The following is a 19659-nucleotide window of genomic DNA, read 5'->3' on the forward strand; positions in this document are numbered from 1 at the left end:
TTAATTTTGTCTGGCTTGCCGTTCCAAATCAAATGGAATATTTTTTTCACATATAATTTAAAAAAACTGTTCGCTAGGCGTAGGCAAGACCATAAGCAAATAGGTAAACTGGGATAATACTAAAGAGTTAATCAGGGTGATTTTTCCACAAATTGACAGGTATTTACCTTTCCATGGTAGCAAGATCTTATCTATTTTTGCTAACTTTCTATTAAAATGTATTGGAGTGAGATCATTTATTTCAATTGGGATATGTATTTTGAGTATATCCACATCACCATCAGACCATTTCATTGAAAAACTACATGGTAATGTAAAAAAAATATTTTTTAGTAATCCAATACAAAATATAGTACATTTATCATAATTTGGTTGTAAATCCAGAGACGTTAGAAAACGTATCTAGATTCTCTATGAGGCTGTGGAGGGATTGAAGTTGTGGATTTAAAAGAAAACATGAATCATTAGCGTACAATGACACCTTTGTTTTAAGCCCTGGATTTCTAATTCCTTGATATTATTGTTGGATCTGATTTTAATAGCTAACATTTCGATGGCCATAATAAATAGATATGCCGATAGTGGACAACCTTGTTTCACTCCTCTTGACAGTTTAAAACTTTCTGAGAAATGGCCATTATTTACTATTGTACACCTAGGGTTACTATACAGTGAGGGAAAAAAGTATTTGATCCCCTGCTGATTTTGTACGTTTGCCCACTGACAAAGAAATTATCAGTCTATAATTTTAATGGTAGGTTTATTTGAACAGTGAGAGACACAATAACAACAACAAAAATCCAGAAAAACGCATGTCAAAAATGTTATAAATTGATTTGCATTTTAATGAGGGAAATAAGTATTTGACCCCTCTCAATCAGAAAGATTTCTGGCTCCCAGGTGTCTTTTATACAGGTAACGAGCTGAGATTAGGAGCACACTCTTAAAGGGAGTGCTCCTAATCTCAGCTTGTTACCTGTATAAAAGACACCTGTCTACAGAAGCAATCAATCAATCAGATTCCAAACTCTCCACCATGGCCAAGACCAAACAGCTCTCCAAGGATGTCAGGGACAAGATTGTAGACCTACACAAGGCTGGAATGGGCTACAAGACCATCGCCAAGCAGCTTGGTGAGAAGGTGACAACAGTTGGTGCAATTATTCGCAAATGGAAGAAACACAAAATAACTGTCAATCTCCCTCAGCCTGGGGCTCCATGCAAGATCTCACCTCGTGGAGTTGCAATGATAATGAGAACGGTGAGGAATCAGCCCAGAACTACACGGGAGGATCTTGTCAATGATCTCAAGGCAGCTGGGACCATAGTCACCAAGAAAACAGTTGGTAACACACTACGCCGTGAATGACTGAAATCCTGCAGCGCCCGCAAGGTCCCCCTGCTCAAGAAAGCACATATACAGGCCCGTCTGAAGTTTGCCAATGAACATCTGAATGATTCAGAGGAGAACTGGGTGAAAGTGTTGTGGTCAGATGAGACCAAAATCGAGCTCTTTGGCATCAACTCAACTCGCCGTGTTTGGAGGAGGAGGAATGCTGCCTATGACCGCAAGAACACCATCCCCACTGTAAAACATGGAGGTGGAAACATTATGCTTTGGGGGTGTTTTTCTGCTAAGGGGACAGGACAACTTCACCGCATCAAAGGGACGATGGACGGGGTCATGTACTGTCAAATCTTGGGTGAGAACCTCCTTCCCTCAGCCAGGGCATTGAAAATGGGTCGTGGATGGGTATTCCAGCATGACAATGACCCAAAACACACAGCCAACGCAACAAAGGAGAGGCTCAAGAAGAAGCACATTAAGGTCCTGGAGTGGCCTAGCCAGTCTCCAGACCTTAATCCCATAGAAAATCTGTGGAGGGAGCTGAAGGTCCGAGTTGCCAAATGTCAGCCTCGAAACCTTAATGACTTGGAGAAGATCTGCAAAGAGGAGTGGGACAAAATCCCTCCTGAGATGTGTGCAAACCTGGTGGCCAACTACAAGAAACGTCTGACCTCTGATTGCCAACAATGGTTTTGCCACAAAGTACTAAGTCAATTTCCCTCATTAAAATGCAAATCAATTTATAAAAAAATTTACTCGTGTTTTTCTGGATTTGTTTGTTGTTATTCTGTCTCTCACTGTTCAAATAAACCTACCATTAAAATTATAGACTGATCATGTCATTGTCAGTGGGCAAACGTACATCATCAGCAGGGGATCAAAAACTTTTTCCCCCTCAATGTACATGATTTTAACCCATTTTATAAAGAGATTCTCCTAAATTGAAATGCTCTAGGCATTTATATATTACCCCCAGTTGTACTTTATCAAATGCCTTTTCAAAGTCTGCTATGAATAGCATGCCTGGTTTCCCAGATTTTTCATAGTGTTCTATTGTTTCCAGTACTTGCCTTATATTATCTCCAATGTATCGTCCATGTAAAAAACCTGTCTGATTAGAATGAATAATGTCCGACAATACCTTTTTAATTCTATGTGCTATACATTTTGCTAGAATATTTACATCACAACACTGAAGTGTAAGTTTTTTAAATGGACTGGATCTTTATATTTTCCACTTGTATCCTGTTTCAGTAATAATGAAATCAGACCTTCTTGAGTGTCTGATAATCTACCATTTACATAGGAGTGGTTAAAACATGCTAATAACGGTCCTCTGAGTATATCAAGAAAGGTTTGGTATACCTCGACTGGTATGCCATCCAACCCTGGAGTTTTCCCGGACTTAAAGTCTTTAATTGCATCCAGAAGTTCCTACTCTGTAATTTCACCTTCACATGAGTCTTTCTGTGTGGCTGTTAATTTGACATTATCAATAGAAAAAAAATCTCTACAATTAGCTTCAGTTAGAGGAGATGGAGGCGACTGAAAAGAAAACATATGCTTAAAGTACTTTGCTTACTCCTTCAAAATATAATTTGGTGAATCATGGGTGACTCCGTCATTTGTAACCAGTTTCAGCAAATTATTTTTGGTAGCATTTCTATGTTGAAAATAAAAAAATAATTTGGTGCATTTTTTCCCCATTTTCCACCCAGTTTGCTTTATTTTTATAATATAATACACTTGATCTTTCTTAAATAAGTTTCTCAATTTCTTCTTGTTTTTCTTCTAATTTATTCTGAGCCTCTATGTTGTAGAGCACGGCGCTTGTAACGCCAAGGTAGTGGGTTCGATCCCCGGGACCACACGTACACAAAAAAATGTATGCACGCATGACTGTAAGTCGCTTTGGATAAAAGCGTCTGCTAAATGGCATATTATATTATATTATATGTTAGTTTTTATTGCTACAGTGGGGAGAACAAGTATTTGATACACTGCCGATTTTGCAGGTTTTCCTACTTACAAAGCATGTAGAGGTCTGTAATTTTTATCATATGTACACATCAACTGTGAGAGACAGAATCTAAAACAAAAATCCAGAAAATCACATAGTATGATTTTTAAGTAATTAATTTGCATTTTATTGCATGACATAAGTATTTGATCACCTACCAACCAGTAAGAATTCCAGCTCTCACAGAACTGTAAGATATTCTTTAAGAAGCCCTCCTGTTCTCCACTCATTACCTGTATTAACTGCACCTGTTTGAACTCGTTACCTGTATAAATGACACCTGTCCACACACTCAATCAAACAGACTCTAACCTCTCCACAATGGCCAAGACCAGAGAGCTGTGTAAGGACATCAGGGATACAATTGTAGACCTGCACAAGGCTGGGATGGGCTACAGGACAATAGGCAAGCAGCTTGGTGAGAAGGTAACAACTGTTGGCGCAATTATTAGAAAATGGAAGAAGTTCAAGATGACGGTCAATCACCCTCGGTCTGGGGCTCCATGCAAGATCTCACCTCGTGGGGCATCACTGATCATGAGGAAGGTGAGGGATCAGCCCAGAATTACACGGCAGGACCTGGTCAATGACCTGAAGAGAGCTGGGACCACAGTCTCAAAGAAAACCATTAGTAACACACTACGCCGTCATGGATTAAAATCCTGCAGCGCATGCAAGGTCTCCCTGCTCAAGCCAGCGCATGTCCAGGCCCATCTGAAGTTTGCCAATGACCATCTGGATGATCCAGAGGAGGAATGGGAGAAGGTCATATGGTCTGATGAGACAAAAATAGAGCTTTTTGGTCTAAACTCCACTCGCCGTGTTTGGAGGAAGAAGAAGGATGAGTACAACCCCAAGAACACCATCCCAACCGTGAAGCATGGAGGTGGAAACATCATTCTTTGGGGATGCTTTTCTGCAAAGGGGACAGGACGACTGCACCGTATTGAGGGGAGGATGGATGGGGCCATGTATCGCGAGATCTTGGCCAACAACCTCCTTCCCTCAGTAAGAGCATTGAAGATGGGTCGTGGCTGGGTCTTCCAGCATGACAACGACCTGAAACACACAGCCAGGGCAACTAAGGAGTGGCTCCGTAAGAAGCATCTCAAGGTCCTGGAGTGGCCTAGCCAGTCTCCAAACCTGAACCCAATAGAAAATCTTTGGAGGGAGCTGAAAGTCCGTATTGCCCAACGACAGCCCCGAAACCTGAAGGATCTGGAGAAGGTCTGTATGGAGGAGTGGGCCAAAATCCCTGCTGCAGTGTGTGCAAACCTGGTCAAGACCTACAGGAAACGTATGATCTCTGTAATTGCAAACAAAGGTTTCTGTACCAAATATTAAGTTCTGCTTTTCTGATGTATCAAATACTTATGTCATGCAATAAAATGCAAATGAATTACTTAAAAATCATACAATGTGATTTTCTGGATTTTTGTTTTAGATTCCATCTCTCACAGTTGAAGTGTACCTATGATAAAAATACAGACCTCTACATGCTTTGTAAGTAGGAAAACCTGCAAAATCGGCAGTTTATCAAATACTTGTTCTCCCCACTGTATCTATCTGTTCTGTTAGACCTTCTATTTCCTTTGTTAGAATGGACTCTTGACCTAAATTGCTTTTGTTTTCGAGATGAGTGCTGAATTGCATGGCCTCTAAAGGCACATTTAAAAGTGTCCCATACAATAAAAGGATTTCCTGTACCTATGTTATGTCGGAAAAAATCAGTTATAAATTCCTCTGTCCTAGTTAAAAACAAGTTGTCATCCAATAGGCTTTGATTAAATTTCCAATATCCTCGCCCACGTGGAAATTCAGTAAGAGTAACGTATATGCCAATTATATGATGGTCCGACCACATTCTGTCCCCTATCAACATTTTAAAACTTTTGGTGCCAACGAGAATGACATAAGAAAGTCAAGACGACTAGCTTGTGTTGTTTGTCTTGGCTAGCTAGCACTCACGTGGCTGCTAGCACCGTCATGAAAAGGGGAATGAGGGAAGCCCTACAATATTATGTTTTTCTAAGTAGTGAGAACGCTTGGGAGAAGGCAATGTTGAAAAGTAATCTTTAGAGATGTTGTACTTTTCTTAAATGTAGTTTTGTAATTGACTAAAACAAGCACAAACGTTTTTGCTTTGAGTCAATTGGGTATTTTTTATTTTTTTATTTTATTTCACCTTTATTTAACCAGGTAAACCAGTTGAGAACAAGTTCTCATTTACAACTGCGACCTGGCCAAGATAAAGCAAAGTAACCTAGCAAGGTAACCTAGGTAACCACAGGTTGTTTTCTCCACGGAAGGGCAGGGACGCAACTTCTATCTAATACCGACTGGGACTATACTTGTCTAGAACACATCCATCTGTCTGTATCGTCATGACAAAGTATATATATTTTGTATTTATTTATTTTATTTTACCCCCTTTTTCTTGTCTCATCGCTGCAACTCCCCAACGGGCTCGGGAGAGGCGAAGGTGGAGTCATGCGTCCATCTGAAACATGACCTGCCTAAACACGCTCCTTAACACCCGCCAGCTTAACCCGGAAGCCAGCCGCACCAATGTGTCGGAGGAAACACAGTTCAACTGGCGACCGGAGTCAGCCTGCAGGCACCCAGCACACCACAAGTAGTCGCTAGAGTGCGATGAGCCAAGTAAAGCCCCACCGGCCAAACCCTCCCCTAACCCGGACGACGCAAGGCCAATTGTGCGCCGTCCTATGGGACTCGCGGCATGGCCGGTTGTGGCACAGCCCGGGAATGAACCCAGGTCTGTAGTAATGCCTCTAGCACTGCGATGCAGTGCCTTAGACCGCTGTGCCACCGCCAGATTAATATCCTTTCTTCAACTACCATGGCGCAAAGCGGTTTTCTCCTCTGTCTCCCTGCTTGCAGGCTCGCAGGGCCCTTGCGCATTGCCATAGCAACCTTACACACAGCTTTGAGCTAAAATCAATCTCTACCAGGTTGAACATGGCGAGATTGTAACTCCTAAATTGATAGTGCAGTTTGTTTCAGGGATTTTACAACTAGCCAACTACTTCTGATATTGACTGCTATTATTGTGTGTAGCTACGTTTTCTTGCTACCTAGCTAGCCAGCCTCCCCTTCTAGAGAGCATCATTGCATTGTGGGTTTTGTAGTCGATTCGAGCTCTGCAGATTTACACAACAATTTTCACTTTGCTTCCTAACTTATTATAATGGAACATATATTGTTCTCACATATTTGCATTATTTAACAACGCAAATCACAGGAATTTGTGGATTTGATTTGATTATTCCTTTAAGGGCAGATCTGTACAGTGCATTCAGAAAGTATTCAGACCCCTTGACTTTTTCCACATTTTGTTAGGTTAGAGCCCTATTCTAAAATTGATTTTTTTAAAAGAAATCCTCAATCTACACACAACACCCCATAATGACAAAGCGAAAACAGGCTTTTTGAAATGTTAGCAAATTTATAAAAATACAAAACAGAAATACCTTATTTACATAAGTGTTCAGACTTCTTGCTATGAGATTCGAAATTGAGCTCAGGAGCATCCTGTTTCCATTGATCATCCTTGAGATGTTACTACAACTTGATTGGATTCCACCTGTGGTAAATTCAATTGATTGGACATGATATGGAAAGGCACACACCTGTCTATATGAGGTCCCACAGTTGACAGTGCATGTCAGAGCAAAAACCAAGCCATGAGGTCGAGGGAATTGTCCGTAGAGCTACGATACGGGATTTTGTCGATGCACAGATCGGTGGAAGGGTACAAAAAAAAGTCTGCAGCATTGAAGGTCGTCAAGAACACAGTGGCCTCCATCATTCTTAAAATGGAAATAGTTTGGAACCACCAAGACTCTTCCTAGAGCTGGCCGCCCGGCAAAACTGAGCAATCAGGGGAGAAGGGACTTGGTCAGGGAGATGACCAAGAACCCAATGATCACTCTGAAGGAGCTCCAGAGTTCCTCTGTGGAGATGGGAGAACCTTCCAGGAGGACAACCATCTCTGCAGCACTCCACCAATCTGGCCTATCTGGTAGAGTGGCCAGACAGAAGCCACTCCTCAGTTTGAGAAACAGGTACCTCACAGGTCCTCAACTGGCAGCTTCATTAAATAGTTCCCGCAAAACACCAGTCTCAACGTCAACAGTGAAGAGGCGACTCCGGGATGCTGACCTTCTAGGCAGAGTTGCAAAGAAAAAGCCATATCTCAGATTGACTAATAAAAATTAAGATGGGCAATCTGAGATATGGCTTTTTCTTTGCAACTCTGCCTAGAAGGTCAGCATCCCGGAGTCGCCTCTTCACTGTTGACGTTAAGACCGGTGTTTTGCGGGTACTATATAATGAAGCTGCCAGTTAAGGACCTGTGAGGCGCTTGTTTCTCAAACTAGCACTAATGTATTTGTCCTCTTGCTTAGTTGTGCACCGGGGACTCCCACTCCTCTTTCTATTCTGGTTAGAGCCAGTTTGCGCTGTTCTGTGAAGGGAGTAGTACACAGCGTTGTACGAGATCTTCAGTTTCTTGGCAATTTCTCGCATGGAATAGCCTTCATTTCTCAGAACAAGAATAGACTGACGAGTTTCAGAAGAAAGTTATTTGTTTCTGGCCATTTTGAGCCTGTAATCGAACCCACAATTGCTGATGCTCCAGACACTCAACTAGTCTCAAGAAGGCCAGTTTTATTGCTTCTTTAAATCAGCACAACAGTTTTCAGCTGTGCTAACATAATTGCAAAAGGGTTTTCTAATGAAGAATTAGCCTTTTAAAATGATAAACTTGGATTAGCAAACACAACGTGCCATTGGAACACAGGACTGATAGTTGCTGATAATGGGCCTCTGTACGCCTATGTATATATTCCATTAAAAATCAGCCGTTTCCAGCTACAATAGCCATTTACAACATTAACAATGGCTACACTGTATTTCTGATCAATTTGATGTTATTTTAATGGACCAAAAAATTGCTTTTCTTTCGAAAACAAGGACATTTCTAAGTGACCCCAAACTTTTGAACGGTAGTGTATGTGTATAATACATTTGTCTATAGACTGATTGAGAGGAAATGGGGGTCTTACCTGTGAAGAAGTTCTTCTGGGCGTAAATGAAGTGATACGTGGCCTTGTACACCTCTATCTCACAGTTCCAGGACTGGGGCATGTTCCATACACGGGGATAGCTGGCAATCACATGGAACTGAGGGGACATGTGAGAGAGTGGATGGTCATGTCAACAGGTTAGCCTTTCAAGGGGTTGCAATAGCACACCTGATTCAACTCATCAAGGGATTGAGAGTCTATTGACGTCAATCTTTTTTTTTTACGCCATCAAAATCTGCGTCTGATTTATTTTCTAACTGTATTTCTTGTCATTTATGAATGTGTTATTAAATGTGTTTCTATGGGCTATAGTAGTAAAGGCCAAATTCAATATTTTATTAAAGCATTTTTATATATTATTACTTTTAAACCTAAAGGGATCCTACAATTCAAAATCAAATAGCTAAATAATAATAATAATAATATGCCATTTAGCAGACGCTTTTATCCAAAGCGACTTACAGTCATGCGTGCATACATTTTTGCGTATGATCCATGGTATGAATTTGAATCCCACAAATCACTCTGTTGCAGTACAAAACTTGTATTGGAAATTCAGTTTATGGCTTGTGGTAGAATAGGTCCCCTACAGATTCCTATTGTACTGTACTTACAGCCAGCATCTCAGCCTCCAGCAGGGTCCTGTACTGCATGCTGGTGGTGGTGTCAACATGGAGCAGCTGACCTTTGATGGTGGGAGAGTAGCCTGGGGAGAGAGAGGAGAGAACGAATGCTCACAGACAATCCAAGTTTGAACTTTATTGATGGTAATATTGATTAATGAGTCATGATTAATGCATGCTTTCACGGCATCCCTCCTCTGTCTTACCCTGTAACCATAGACCTAAAGACTAGGGGTGGGCTGAGTAGTCGGATAAAACGAGTATCGTAACAGATATGGGCAATTGTCCTGATACGATTATGATCCAAATATGTTTTGTTATTATCCGTGATCGGAAAGTAAGTCAATCAAATGCAAGTTGCTACGTAGTCTAAATAACTAAACTGGCTAGTTTGCCTGTCTGTAAAGAGAAGGGCGTTGATCCTGCTGCTCTGATTGGAAAGAGCGAAGCTGTATTTCTACGTCCACTCGCTTTGCTTCATAATTTCACACAACCACTTCTCCTTGCATGTTTCGGTTTGATCATTTATTGATGCTGCCTTCTGTTAGCCTCCTACTATGATAAATCAAATGTGTAGGACATTTGGTCAAGCTATCAATGTGCATAGTATCTAACAAGCAGGGCGAAGGTAGGGAGAAAATATGAAACTTTGATGCGCATTCTGACTGAGTGACAGCAAACTGCCCTCTGCAAGTTGAGGACACACACACACCTTCACACACTGCTCCTAATCTGCAGTTTATTTTGCAGGGAGATTGGTATTTTGCCAACATCTATTTAGGCATATTAAAACACTTCCGTGTTTTCCGATCAAGAATATCATCCGATCCGACTATCAACTGTCAATTATGGATACGAATACGAGTATGGTAAGGTCGGCACACCCCTACTAAAGACATCCACTTTCTTCTAATCTCAGTTCTTTCTCTCAGTGTCCAACTCACCAGTCTCCCCCACAGTCATGGGGATGTTCACTTCCAGATAAGAGCCTGCTCCAACATTCACATGGATGGCATTGGTTTCCTAAGAGCAGAAAAATCAATAGAGCACATAATGAGAGAAACACATGATCCCATTGTGGAATGGATTATAATACTTTACAGCTATTTAGATCTGACATTATCTAATACATGGAGCTTTTAACAAAATGAGAGAGAGGAGAGGAGAGGAGAGAGCAGCCTGGTCTCCTGGTACCCTGTTTTTGGTGAAGAGCAGGTCTATGGTGGCGTCTGCGATAATGTTCATGCGCAGCTCGAAGGCTAGGATCTGTCTTGGTTTGCCGGGCTGAGCCACCTCCGTAACACCCAAGGATTGGTAGTCTGCCGGGAGGAAGAACTTCCACAGGCAGTCCCTGCATACAGAAATATAAATATGAGTAATTATATTTCTATGGTCTCTGCACACAGGAGAGAATGCTGCTGAGTCTGGTGAACAGCCAATGATGTATTATGTAGTAGTATAGTTAGTGTGTGTGTACCTCTGCCTGTCTGCCCAGGGTCCATAGTTGAAGTCAGTTCCTTTTCCACAGACTATGTCCAGACCCCAGCAGGGAGGCAGATCTTGCAGTTTGGTGCCCTCTCCACACAGCTCTGGATCCCCACTCTCCTGCTCCTCTGGGACCAGGCCTGACAATACACACACAATAATATGAATTACTAATGACTTTACAGGTATAAAAAAAGCTATTCAGGACTCTGCGATCCTGGCAAATTCTACACAATATGGTCGTACCTGGTTCATCCTGGTAATAGTAGATGTCCACGTAATTAGACTGCATGACCACAAACCCTTCTCCCATCAGTCTGGGCGGCCTATGAAGGACAACAGAGGTTGTATTCTTTAGGATTAAGAGGTTAGGGTCGATGGTCAGCTCACTTATCGTTCAGCAGGCCCATGTAATGCGGGTTAGGGTCAAAGGTCAACTTACTCGTCGTTCTGCATGCCCAGGTAGCGTGGGCTGGGTACGAGCATGACGCGGACATTCTCCAGAGAGCCCTTGATGATGTGCATGTATTGGTCCAGGTGGCTGGAAGGGGGTTTGGTGGCGTAGGTCAGGAAGGCATCCTCAAAATTCACACATATCGTCTGTGGCAGGTGGTGGTTCCCAAATGCCAAGCGACCCTGGAGAAATACACACGATACAGTGATGATGAGAATTAAACATAAGTGCACTTTCAGATAACCTAACTATTGACTAGTGTGTGTGGGTGTGATGGAAAACTCACTGTGCTGATGTTGACTTTGATGACGGGGATGAGGGATCTCCAAGATGACGACGGGTCTGGAGTCTCTGCTTTGATGTTAACACTGTCCAGGCTCTTTTCTCGTTCCTCTCTTCCTCTCTCCTCGTCTTTTTTGGGAGATATGAGGGTCGGGTCCAACCCGAAGGTCTCCTGTAGTCGTGCGTAGAGGTCTGTACGGTTGTAAATGTGGAACTCAAATCCATTTACGGTCACGTAGAGCCTGGTCTCAGCCTTGGGGTCTGGAGAAGAAAAGAACAAGATCATCTGTAACTTTGACATGATGGTCAAGAAGAGTACAAGCTATTTGAGTTTCTGCAGCCTCCCACCACTCCTACACCTATGGACTTGTTTCCCATATCCAATTCAAAACCATAATGTCTCTTGTACAATCCACTGACCGTGCTGTTTCTGCTTAGGGTTATACATTTTCCACCAGCGGAATATAAGGAAACCATCTTGTATTCTGTAACACAATATACATTGAAGGTAGAATAAAATAGTATTAGAATATAAGCATGTATTGTATAGAGAGTAGAATACATAACATAATAGTGTAAAAGTAAGCACCTGATGGACATATCTTCGTTGATGAAGTACACATCCCTGAACATGACCTTCCCCGACAGCACCGAGAAAGAGAAGGAGCCTGTGGAGAGAGAGGACAGACAGACAGTCAGACAGTGATGCTAAAACTGATCCGAGTAGGTCACAGTTTCAGACACGCTAACATTCGATTATTCACACTGAATTCCATAAATAGGGCAACTGGGAGCCAAGTCTGAGTCTGCAAGTCTCTGGCAAGGTTCATATTCACGCATCTGCAAGCTTGTTTAATTTCATTATTTACACTCACCGATGTGAATGTAGCCATTCTTGTAGAGTCTGTTGATGATGAGGGTTAAGATGAGGCCGATGTTGCGGGAGTTGTAGTAGGTCAGGTAGATGATCCATCCACAGGACAGAATGGTGGCTGGAAGAGAAAACAGAGCGTAGTCAGCTAGTGTCACTGATATCACACCATCCTTAGTTAAAGAGGAAATGTTTGGTACTGTCGTAACGACTTCATTAAGATTGTCACAACAGTGACATAATAGCTGGTCCATGTCCTGTCATGACTCAAGTGAAAGATGGGTTACCATTAGGATTGGAATTACACCCCTAGTTACCACTGACTCAGAGGGTTTAAACTATGCCTCATATCGTTATGAGTGTTAAATGAGGCTTCACGCCTGTATACTTGGAGTTAAGTGCTCCCCATTCATCAACTCTAATGTGAGAAATGGCTGAGATTCACTGCTGTTCCACCCCCACCCTAGAACATTTCCTCAACACTTACCCACAAGTAGCCACACAAAATTGGAGTCATGCTTGGTGAGGAAATCATCTAAGTCTCCAAAGCTAGGGAAGGTGCTGTCATTGGCTTTGGCATCCATGGTTACAGCTGTGGCTCAGTATGACAACCAGCACTGAAACAGACCAAATGGATCATAAGATGAGTTCACTGATTATCACAGCAGACAGCCAAATAACTCAGTGTTTCAAAATCCATTCCTCTGGGAAACCTCCAGACAACACATTTCTGTTCTAGCATTAACACAGATTCAACTAGTCAACATATCATCAATGCCTTTGCTTGGTTGAATCAGGTTTGCTGCTACAAAAATGAACAAAAGTGTGCAATAGTTGAGGGACCCTGAGAAACAGATTGGAAAAGCCTAACTAGTTGCCAACATTGTTAAAAGAATTGCATGACATGTTAGTAAAGGGTCATTCCATTTGATTTCAATCACTTTTTGACCACACCCCTTTTGATTTGAATGAAACGTTCATACATATTTGCCCATGGTAGAGGTGGTCAGAAAGTGACTTTTTGGACCTGAACGCAAAAACATTTTAGGAGATAGAGGTGCTCAAAGTTGACCGATTTTGCAAAACCCACCCTCCCAGGAGATATCCCAGGTCTTCATCACTGGAAAATATTAACAGTTGAGTGTGATATAATTTAAAAGCTTACAAAACAGGGTTGTCAAACTATTTAACAATTTTTGTATAATTTTCTTTTAATCCTTGAATGTAAAAATCCAAATGTTTTCATTTTCAAATATTATGTTGCAGTTTGACTAGGGTTGGGCGGTATCCAGATTGTCATACCGCTTCTGTACCATAAAGGGGTATACGATATTACCGGAAGTGCACACAAGCGGCGTTATTTCTAAAATAATATATATGATTTTTTGGACGCACAAAACAATTTAGGCAACAGGATCTTTATGCAGGAGGGGATTGAATGGCTCTAGTCTGGGTACCAGTCTTTTTAGCTAAGATTCCACTCCTTGCCACTCCATTGCCAAACAGACTGGCCTTTCGGCAATCTCAACGTTCAATATGCAGCTGGATTTACAGCAGAGTTGCAAATTGGTTGATGGAAATTACATAAATATTTTCCATGACAACATGTGCAGCCTCAAAAATAGATTTAGAAATGATAACAAAGTCAAAAACAAACATTTAGCTGTTAGCTAGGCAAGTTGTTGTATTCTGAGTCTTAAAATCAAAGCAAGAGGTTTTGTGGTTGGAATTTCAGTATGTACAGTGAGGGGAAAAAAGTATTTGATCCCCTGCTGATTTTGTACGTTTGCCCACTGACAAAGACATGAGTCTATAATTGTAATGGTAGGTTTATTTGAACAGTGAGAGACAGAATAACAACAACAAAAAATCCAGAAAAACGCATGTCAAAAATGTTATAAATTGATTTGCATTTTAATGAGGGAAATAAGTATTTGACCCCTCTGCAAAACATGACTTAGTACTTGGTGGCAAAACCCTTGTTGTCAATCACAGAGGTCAGACGTTTCTTGTAGTTGGCCACCAGGTTTGCACACATCTCAGGAGGGATTTTGTTCCACTCCTCTTTGCAGATCTTCTCCAAGTCATTAAGGTTTCGAGGCTGACGTTTGGCAACTCGAACCTTCAGCTCCCTCCACAGATGATCTATGGGATTAAGGTCTGGAGACTGGCTAGGCCACTCCAGGACCTTAATGTGCTTCTTCTTGAGCCACTCCTTTGTTGTCTTGGCCATGAGTTTTGGGTCATTGTCATGCTGGAATACCCATCCACGACCCATTTTCAATGCCCTGGCTGAGGAAAGGAGGTTCTCACCCAAGATTTGACGGTACATGGCCCCGTCCACCGTCCCTTTGATGCGGTGATGTTGTCCCGTCCCCTTAGTAGAAAACCACCCCCAAAGCATAATGTTTCCACCTCCATGTTTGACGGTGGGGATGGTGTTCTTGGGGTCATAGGCAGCATTCCTCCTCCTCCAAACATGGCGAGTTGAGTTGATGCCAAAGAGCTCGATTTTGGTCTCATCTGACCACAACACTTCCACCCAGTTCTCCTCTGAATCATTCAGATGTTCATTGGCAAACTTCAGACGGCCCTGTATATGTGCTTTCTTGAGCAGGGGGACATTGCGGGCGCTGCAGGATTTCAGTCCTTCACGGCGTAGTGTGGTACCAATTGTTTTCTTGGTGACTATGGTCCCAGATGCCTTGAGATCATTGACAAGATCCTCCCGTGTAGTTCTGGGCTGATTCCTCACCGTTCTCATGATCATTGCAACTCCACGAGGTGAGATCTTGCATGGAGCCCCAGGCCGAGGGAGATTGACAGTTCTTTTGTGTTTCTTCCATTTGCGAATAATCGCACCAACTGTTGTCACCTTAATATGCCATTTAGCAGACGCATTTATCCAAAGCGACTTACAGTCATGTGTGCATACATGTTTTACGTATGGGTGGTCCCGGGGATCGAACCCACTACCCTGGCGTTACAAGCGCCATGCTCTACCAATTGAGCTTCAGAGGACCTTCTCACCAAGCTGCTTGGCGATGGTCTTGTAGCCCATTCCAGCCTTGTGTAGGTCTACAATCTTGTCCCTGATATCCTTGGAGAGCTCTTTGGTCTTGGCCATGGTGGAGAGTTTGGAATCTGATTGATTGATTGCTTCTGTGGACAGGTGTCTTTTATACAGGTAACAAGCTGAGATTAGGATCACTCCCTTTAAGAGTGTGCTCCTAATCTCAGCTCGTTACCTGTATAAAAGACACCTGGGAGCCAGAAATCTTTCTGATTGAGAGGGGGTCAAATACTTATTTCCCTCATTAAAATGCAAATCAATTTATAACATTTTTGACATGCGTTTTTCTGGATTTTTTTGTTGTTATTCTGTCTCTCACTGTTCAAATAAACCTACCATTAAAATTATAGACTGATCATTTCTTTGTCAGTAGGCAAACGTACAAAATCAGCAGGGGATCAAATACTTTTTTCCCTCACTGTATTTAGTTTGAGAATTTAGACGTGAGCTAGCAACTTTTGACAGACTGGTTTCGTCTGGACAAACAAAAAACTGTTGCTTAGCAAACGGACACAAATGTGTTCTGTGGAGAAAAAATGTGACATAGTTCCAATATTTTGATAATTGTTGTGATTGGAGGATAGCTGTGATGGTTATCAAATCAGGATCAACTCCTCTGTTCTCCTCAAGCTCATTAAATGATAGAATGTTCATATTTGAAGATGGCAGAAAGGACAGTCTCTTTGGCAATGACAAGGAGTGGCAAGGAGTGCAATATTAGCTAAATAAACTGGTACTCAGGCTAGAATGTCTCTGCTGTAACCAAGAAGCTTGATCTTGACATATAGCCACTTAGCTAGCAAGTTAGTAAACCAAATGCATAGCTGGAGCCATGAGCTGGATTTATTTTATTTGAAACATTTTAGATTTTTCATAGTTATGCTTAACTTATAGTTAGTTATAAGCAGTGGCTTAGCACGCACCCCTGCGAGGCGGTGATTTTCAATTAAAGGTATTGAAAATCATACCGTCGGTATTTCAAAATATACCGTTTATACCATATACCGGGGTATCGCCCAAGCCTAAATCTGACCCTATTTTACATATTCTAAGGTGTTTGTGTTATGCCCGCCATCAGCTGAAACACAGCACACTCTTGAATACAGGGTGGGTGTCATTTAAATAATAGAAATATAATTCATAGTGGACATATCCCTTCAGAACACTGCAATTTAACTGGTACATCATTGAAATATAATTTGAATTAACCTTTTTACTTCCAATTACTACCGCAAAGGTGGCCGCCGGTCCAGCCACCGTAGAATGTCAACTTAAATAGGAATGTCTATTCTATTATCTATATTTATATCATTTCAATAAGTTCTTCTTCTGCACTGTTCAACCAATCCAGTAAAATGTGGAGGTGGAGTGTTGCCTTGTTTTTTATTTTTTTTATTCTTGTTCTTTTCAGATCACCCAGTAGTGCTATCTGCAGGGTTAGCACCAGGTAAATAATGCAATCCTTTAGCCATTCCTGGACCTGTGTCCAAAAACAAGCTACAAATGGACAGTACCAAAGCAAATGATCTAATGATTCTGTCTCTTCGCAGCAAAATCTGCAGAGCTGGGAAGATTGTATCCCCCATATAAATAACATTCTATTGGTAGCAAGAATTGTGTATAATAATTTAAATAGAAAAATTATAAGTTTAGAATCCAGCGTTGTTTTGCGCATCAGTTCATAAACACTATGCCATGGAATCGGTACGTCAAAAATCGCTTCCCAACTATTTTGCAATCTATATGGGACGGCTGTCAATCCTTTTGTCCTTAAATGAAACTGGTATACTTTTTTATTTATCACAACTTTCTTTAACCAATTATGTTCTTTAATGCAGGGCCGACACTTTCCTCTTCCATTTTTGCGGTAATACTGCAATTATTTGGTTGTAATTTTGGTTAGAGCAGACATTTCCATATGTTTTTGTTAGCTGCATGTGCGACATAAGTCCTACCTACAATATAATTTACGAAGATTATACATGTTTTTCTATTTTTAAATTGTTTACTTTTTTTATTTTATTTTTTAATCAATTAGTATATTTAAGTTTACCCACAATATTTGTTGCATTATTTGTTCTGTCGTTTCTGGATGATTCAATTGAAATTGCAACCAACTTTTTATGGCTTGTTTTAGAAATAGTGATATTTGGGAGATTATTTCCTTTTCAAATAACTGAAAGTGAGAGGTTGTAATCTGAATAAAGGGAAAAAGGCCATTCTTGAACATGGGGTGAGACAATCTTACTAATTTGCTAGAGAACCAGTTTGGATTTAAGTATAACTTTTGTATGACTGAAGCTTTTAGTGATAGGTCTAATGCTTTAATATTTAATAATTTCTGTCCTCCGAATTCATATGACATAAATAGGCCCGTTTAATTTTGTCTGGCTTGTCGTTCCAAATAAAATAGAATATTTTTTTCTCATATAATTTAAAAACTGTTCGCAAGGCGTAGGCAAGACCATAAGCAAAAATAGGTAAACTGGGATAATACTAAAGAGTTAATCAGGGTGATTTTTACACAAATTGACAGGTATTTACCTTTCCATGGTGGCAAGATCTTATCTATTTTTGCTAACTTTCTATTAAAATGTATTGGAGTGAGATCATTTATTTCATTTGGGATATGTATTCCGAGTATATCCACATCACCATCAGACCATTTCATTGGTAAACTACATGGTAATGTACATTTTTAATTTTTTAGTGATCCAATATGTAATATAGTACATTTATCATAATTTGGTTGTAATCCAGAGGTTAGAAAATGTATCATCTAGATCCTCTACGAGGCTGTGGAGGGATTGAAGTTGTGAATTTAAAAGAAAACATGAATCATCAGCGTACAATGACACCTTTGTTTTAAGCCCTGCATTTCTAATCCCTTGATATTATTGTTGGATCTGATTTTAATAGCTAACATTTCGATGGCCATAATAAATACATATGCTGATAGTGGACAACCTTGTTTCACTCCTCTTGACAGTTTAAAACGTTCTGAGAAATAGCCATTATTTACTATTTTACACCTAGGGTTACTATACATGATTTTAACCCATTTTATAAGAGATTCTCCAAAATTGAAATGCTCCAGGCATTTATATAAAAACCCCAGTCGTACTTTATCAAATGCCTTTTCAAAGTCTGCTATGAATAGCATGCCTGGTTTCCCAGATTTTTCATAGTGTTCTATTGTTCCCAGTATTTGCCTTATATTATCTCAAATGTATCATCCATGTAAAAAACCTGTCTGATTAGAATGAATAATGTCCGACAATACCTTTTTAATTCTATACATTTTGCTAGAATTTTTGCATCACAACACTGAAGTGTAAGGGGCCTCCAATTTTTTTAATGGACTGGATCTTTATATTTTCCACTTGTATCCTGTTTCAGTAATAATGAAATCAGACCTTCTTCTTGAGTGTCTGATAATCTACCATTTACATTGGAGTGGTTAAAACATGCTAATAACGGTCCTCTCAGTATATCAAAAAAGGTTTGGTATACCTCGACTGGTATGCCATCCAACCCTGGAGTTTTCCCGGACTTAAAGTCTTTAATTGCATCCAGAAGTTCCTCCTCTGTAATTTCACCTTCACACGAGTCTTTCTGTATGGCTGTTAATTTGACATTACCAATAGAAAAAATCTCTACAATTAGCTTCAGTTAGAGGAGAGGTGGAGGTGACTGAAACAAAAACATATGCTTAAAGTACTTTGTTTCCTCCTTCACAATATCAGTGTTGCCTTGTTAACCATTTACACTCGTGGGAATTGGCCTATATTGATAGGGCTAAATTGAAATCTTTCTTACAGAAGAAATATGAAATGCATAACCACTGTAGCAATTGAAAGGGGACAGTTTGGAGATAATGGGAAAATGACTAGACAAAAGTTGAGTACACAACAGTTCCCTGACAAGGCTGAATCCAAACATTACACTGTTGATTTTATGTGCATTTCACATTTACTGTACTTTTCGCCGCATTTGTTGATAACAAAATCTGAAAATACTCTGGATACATTCAGTAACATGATAAGACCATTCCTGGAAAATGTGGGGTAGATGCAACATAAGACTAAAACAGAAGAGTTTAAGTGAGAGGACTAACTGGTGTCTCCAAGTGGCCACACACACACACACACACCTCTTCAAAGTATGCAGTTCCTAAGCAATTTCAATGCACTTTTATGACTCAAAGAGTCTTCACTATAAAAAGGTAATTTTTTTAACTCTTCTATCTGTGCCGTTAAAGAACTATAGCAAGGACACTTGTCATTGTTTCGTTTGGAACACAACCCTAATTCCCCGCTATCACACAAATACTGTTGTTCTTTACTCAATACAAAAACAGTCCATTATAAATCACAATCCGGGTAAGGTGGGCAT

At 40.7% G+C, this 19659-nt stretch overlaps 1 protein-coding gene across 1 annotated transcript in view; it reads right to left on the reverse strand.

Moving 5' to 3' along the window:
* kiaa1109 (KIAA1109) overlaps nucleotides 1-19659 on the reverse strand; it is a 99412-nt gene that overhangs the window by 73354 nt on the left and 6399 nt on the right. Inside the window, exons 2-13 of the mRNA XM_084144177.1 lie at nucleotides 12679-12808; nucleotides 12196-12312; nucleotides 11910-11988; nucleotides 11741-11805; nucleotides 11325-11581; nucleotides 11027-11220; nucleotides 10831-10910; nucleotides 10577-10724; nucleotides 10294-10450; nucleotides 10044-10122; nucleotides 9091-9182; nucleotides 8456-8573 (exon numbers count right to left, since the gene is read on the reverse strand). Coding sequence (XP_084000303.1) covers nucleotides 8456-8573; nucleotides 9091-9182; nucleotides 10044-10122; nucleotides 10294-10450; nucleotides 10577-10724; nucleotides 10831-10910; nucleotides 11027-11220; nucleotides 11325-11581; nucleotides 11741-11805; nucleotides 11910-11988; nucleotides 12196-12312; nucleotides 12679-12775 — 1483 coding nt within the window. The 5' untranslated portion in view covers nucleotides 12776-12808. The remainder of the gene's footprint in view (nucleotides 1-8455; nucleotides 8574-9090; nucleotides 9183-10043; nucleotides 10123-10293; nucleotides 10451-10576; nucleotides 10725-10830; nucleotides 10911-11026; nucleotides 11221-11324; nucleotides 11582-11740; nucleotides 11806-11909; nucleotides 11989-12195; nucleotides 12313-12678; nucleotides 12809-19659) is intronic.

The sequence above is a fragment of the Coregonus lavaretus genome, assembly GCF_964263955.1.
Source record: "Coregonus lavaretus genome assembly, chromosome: 27".
Taxonomy (NCBI): Eukaryota; Metazoa; Chordata; class Actinopteri; order Salmoniformes; family Salmonidae; genus Coregonus; species Coregonus lavaretus.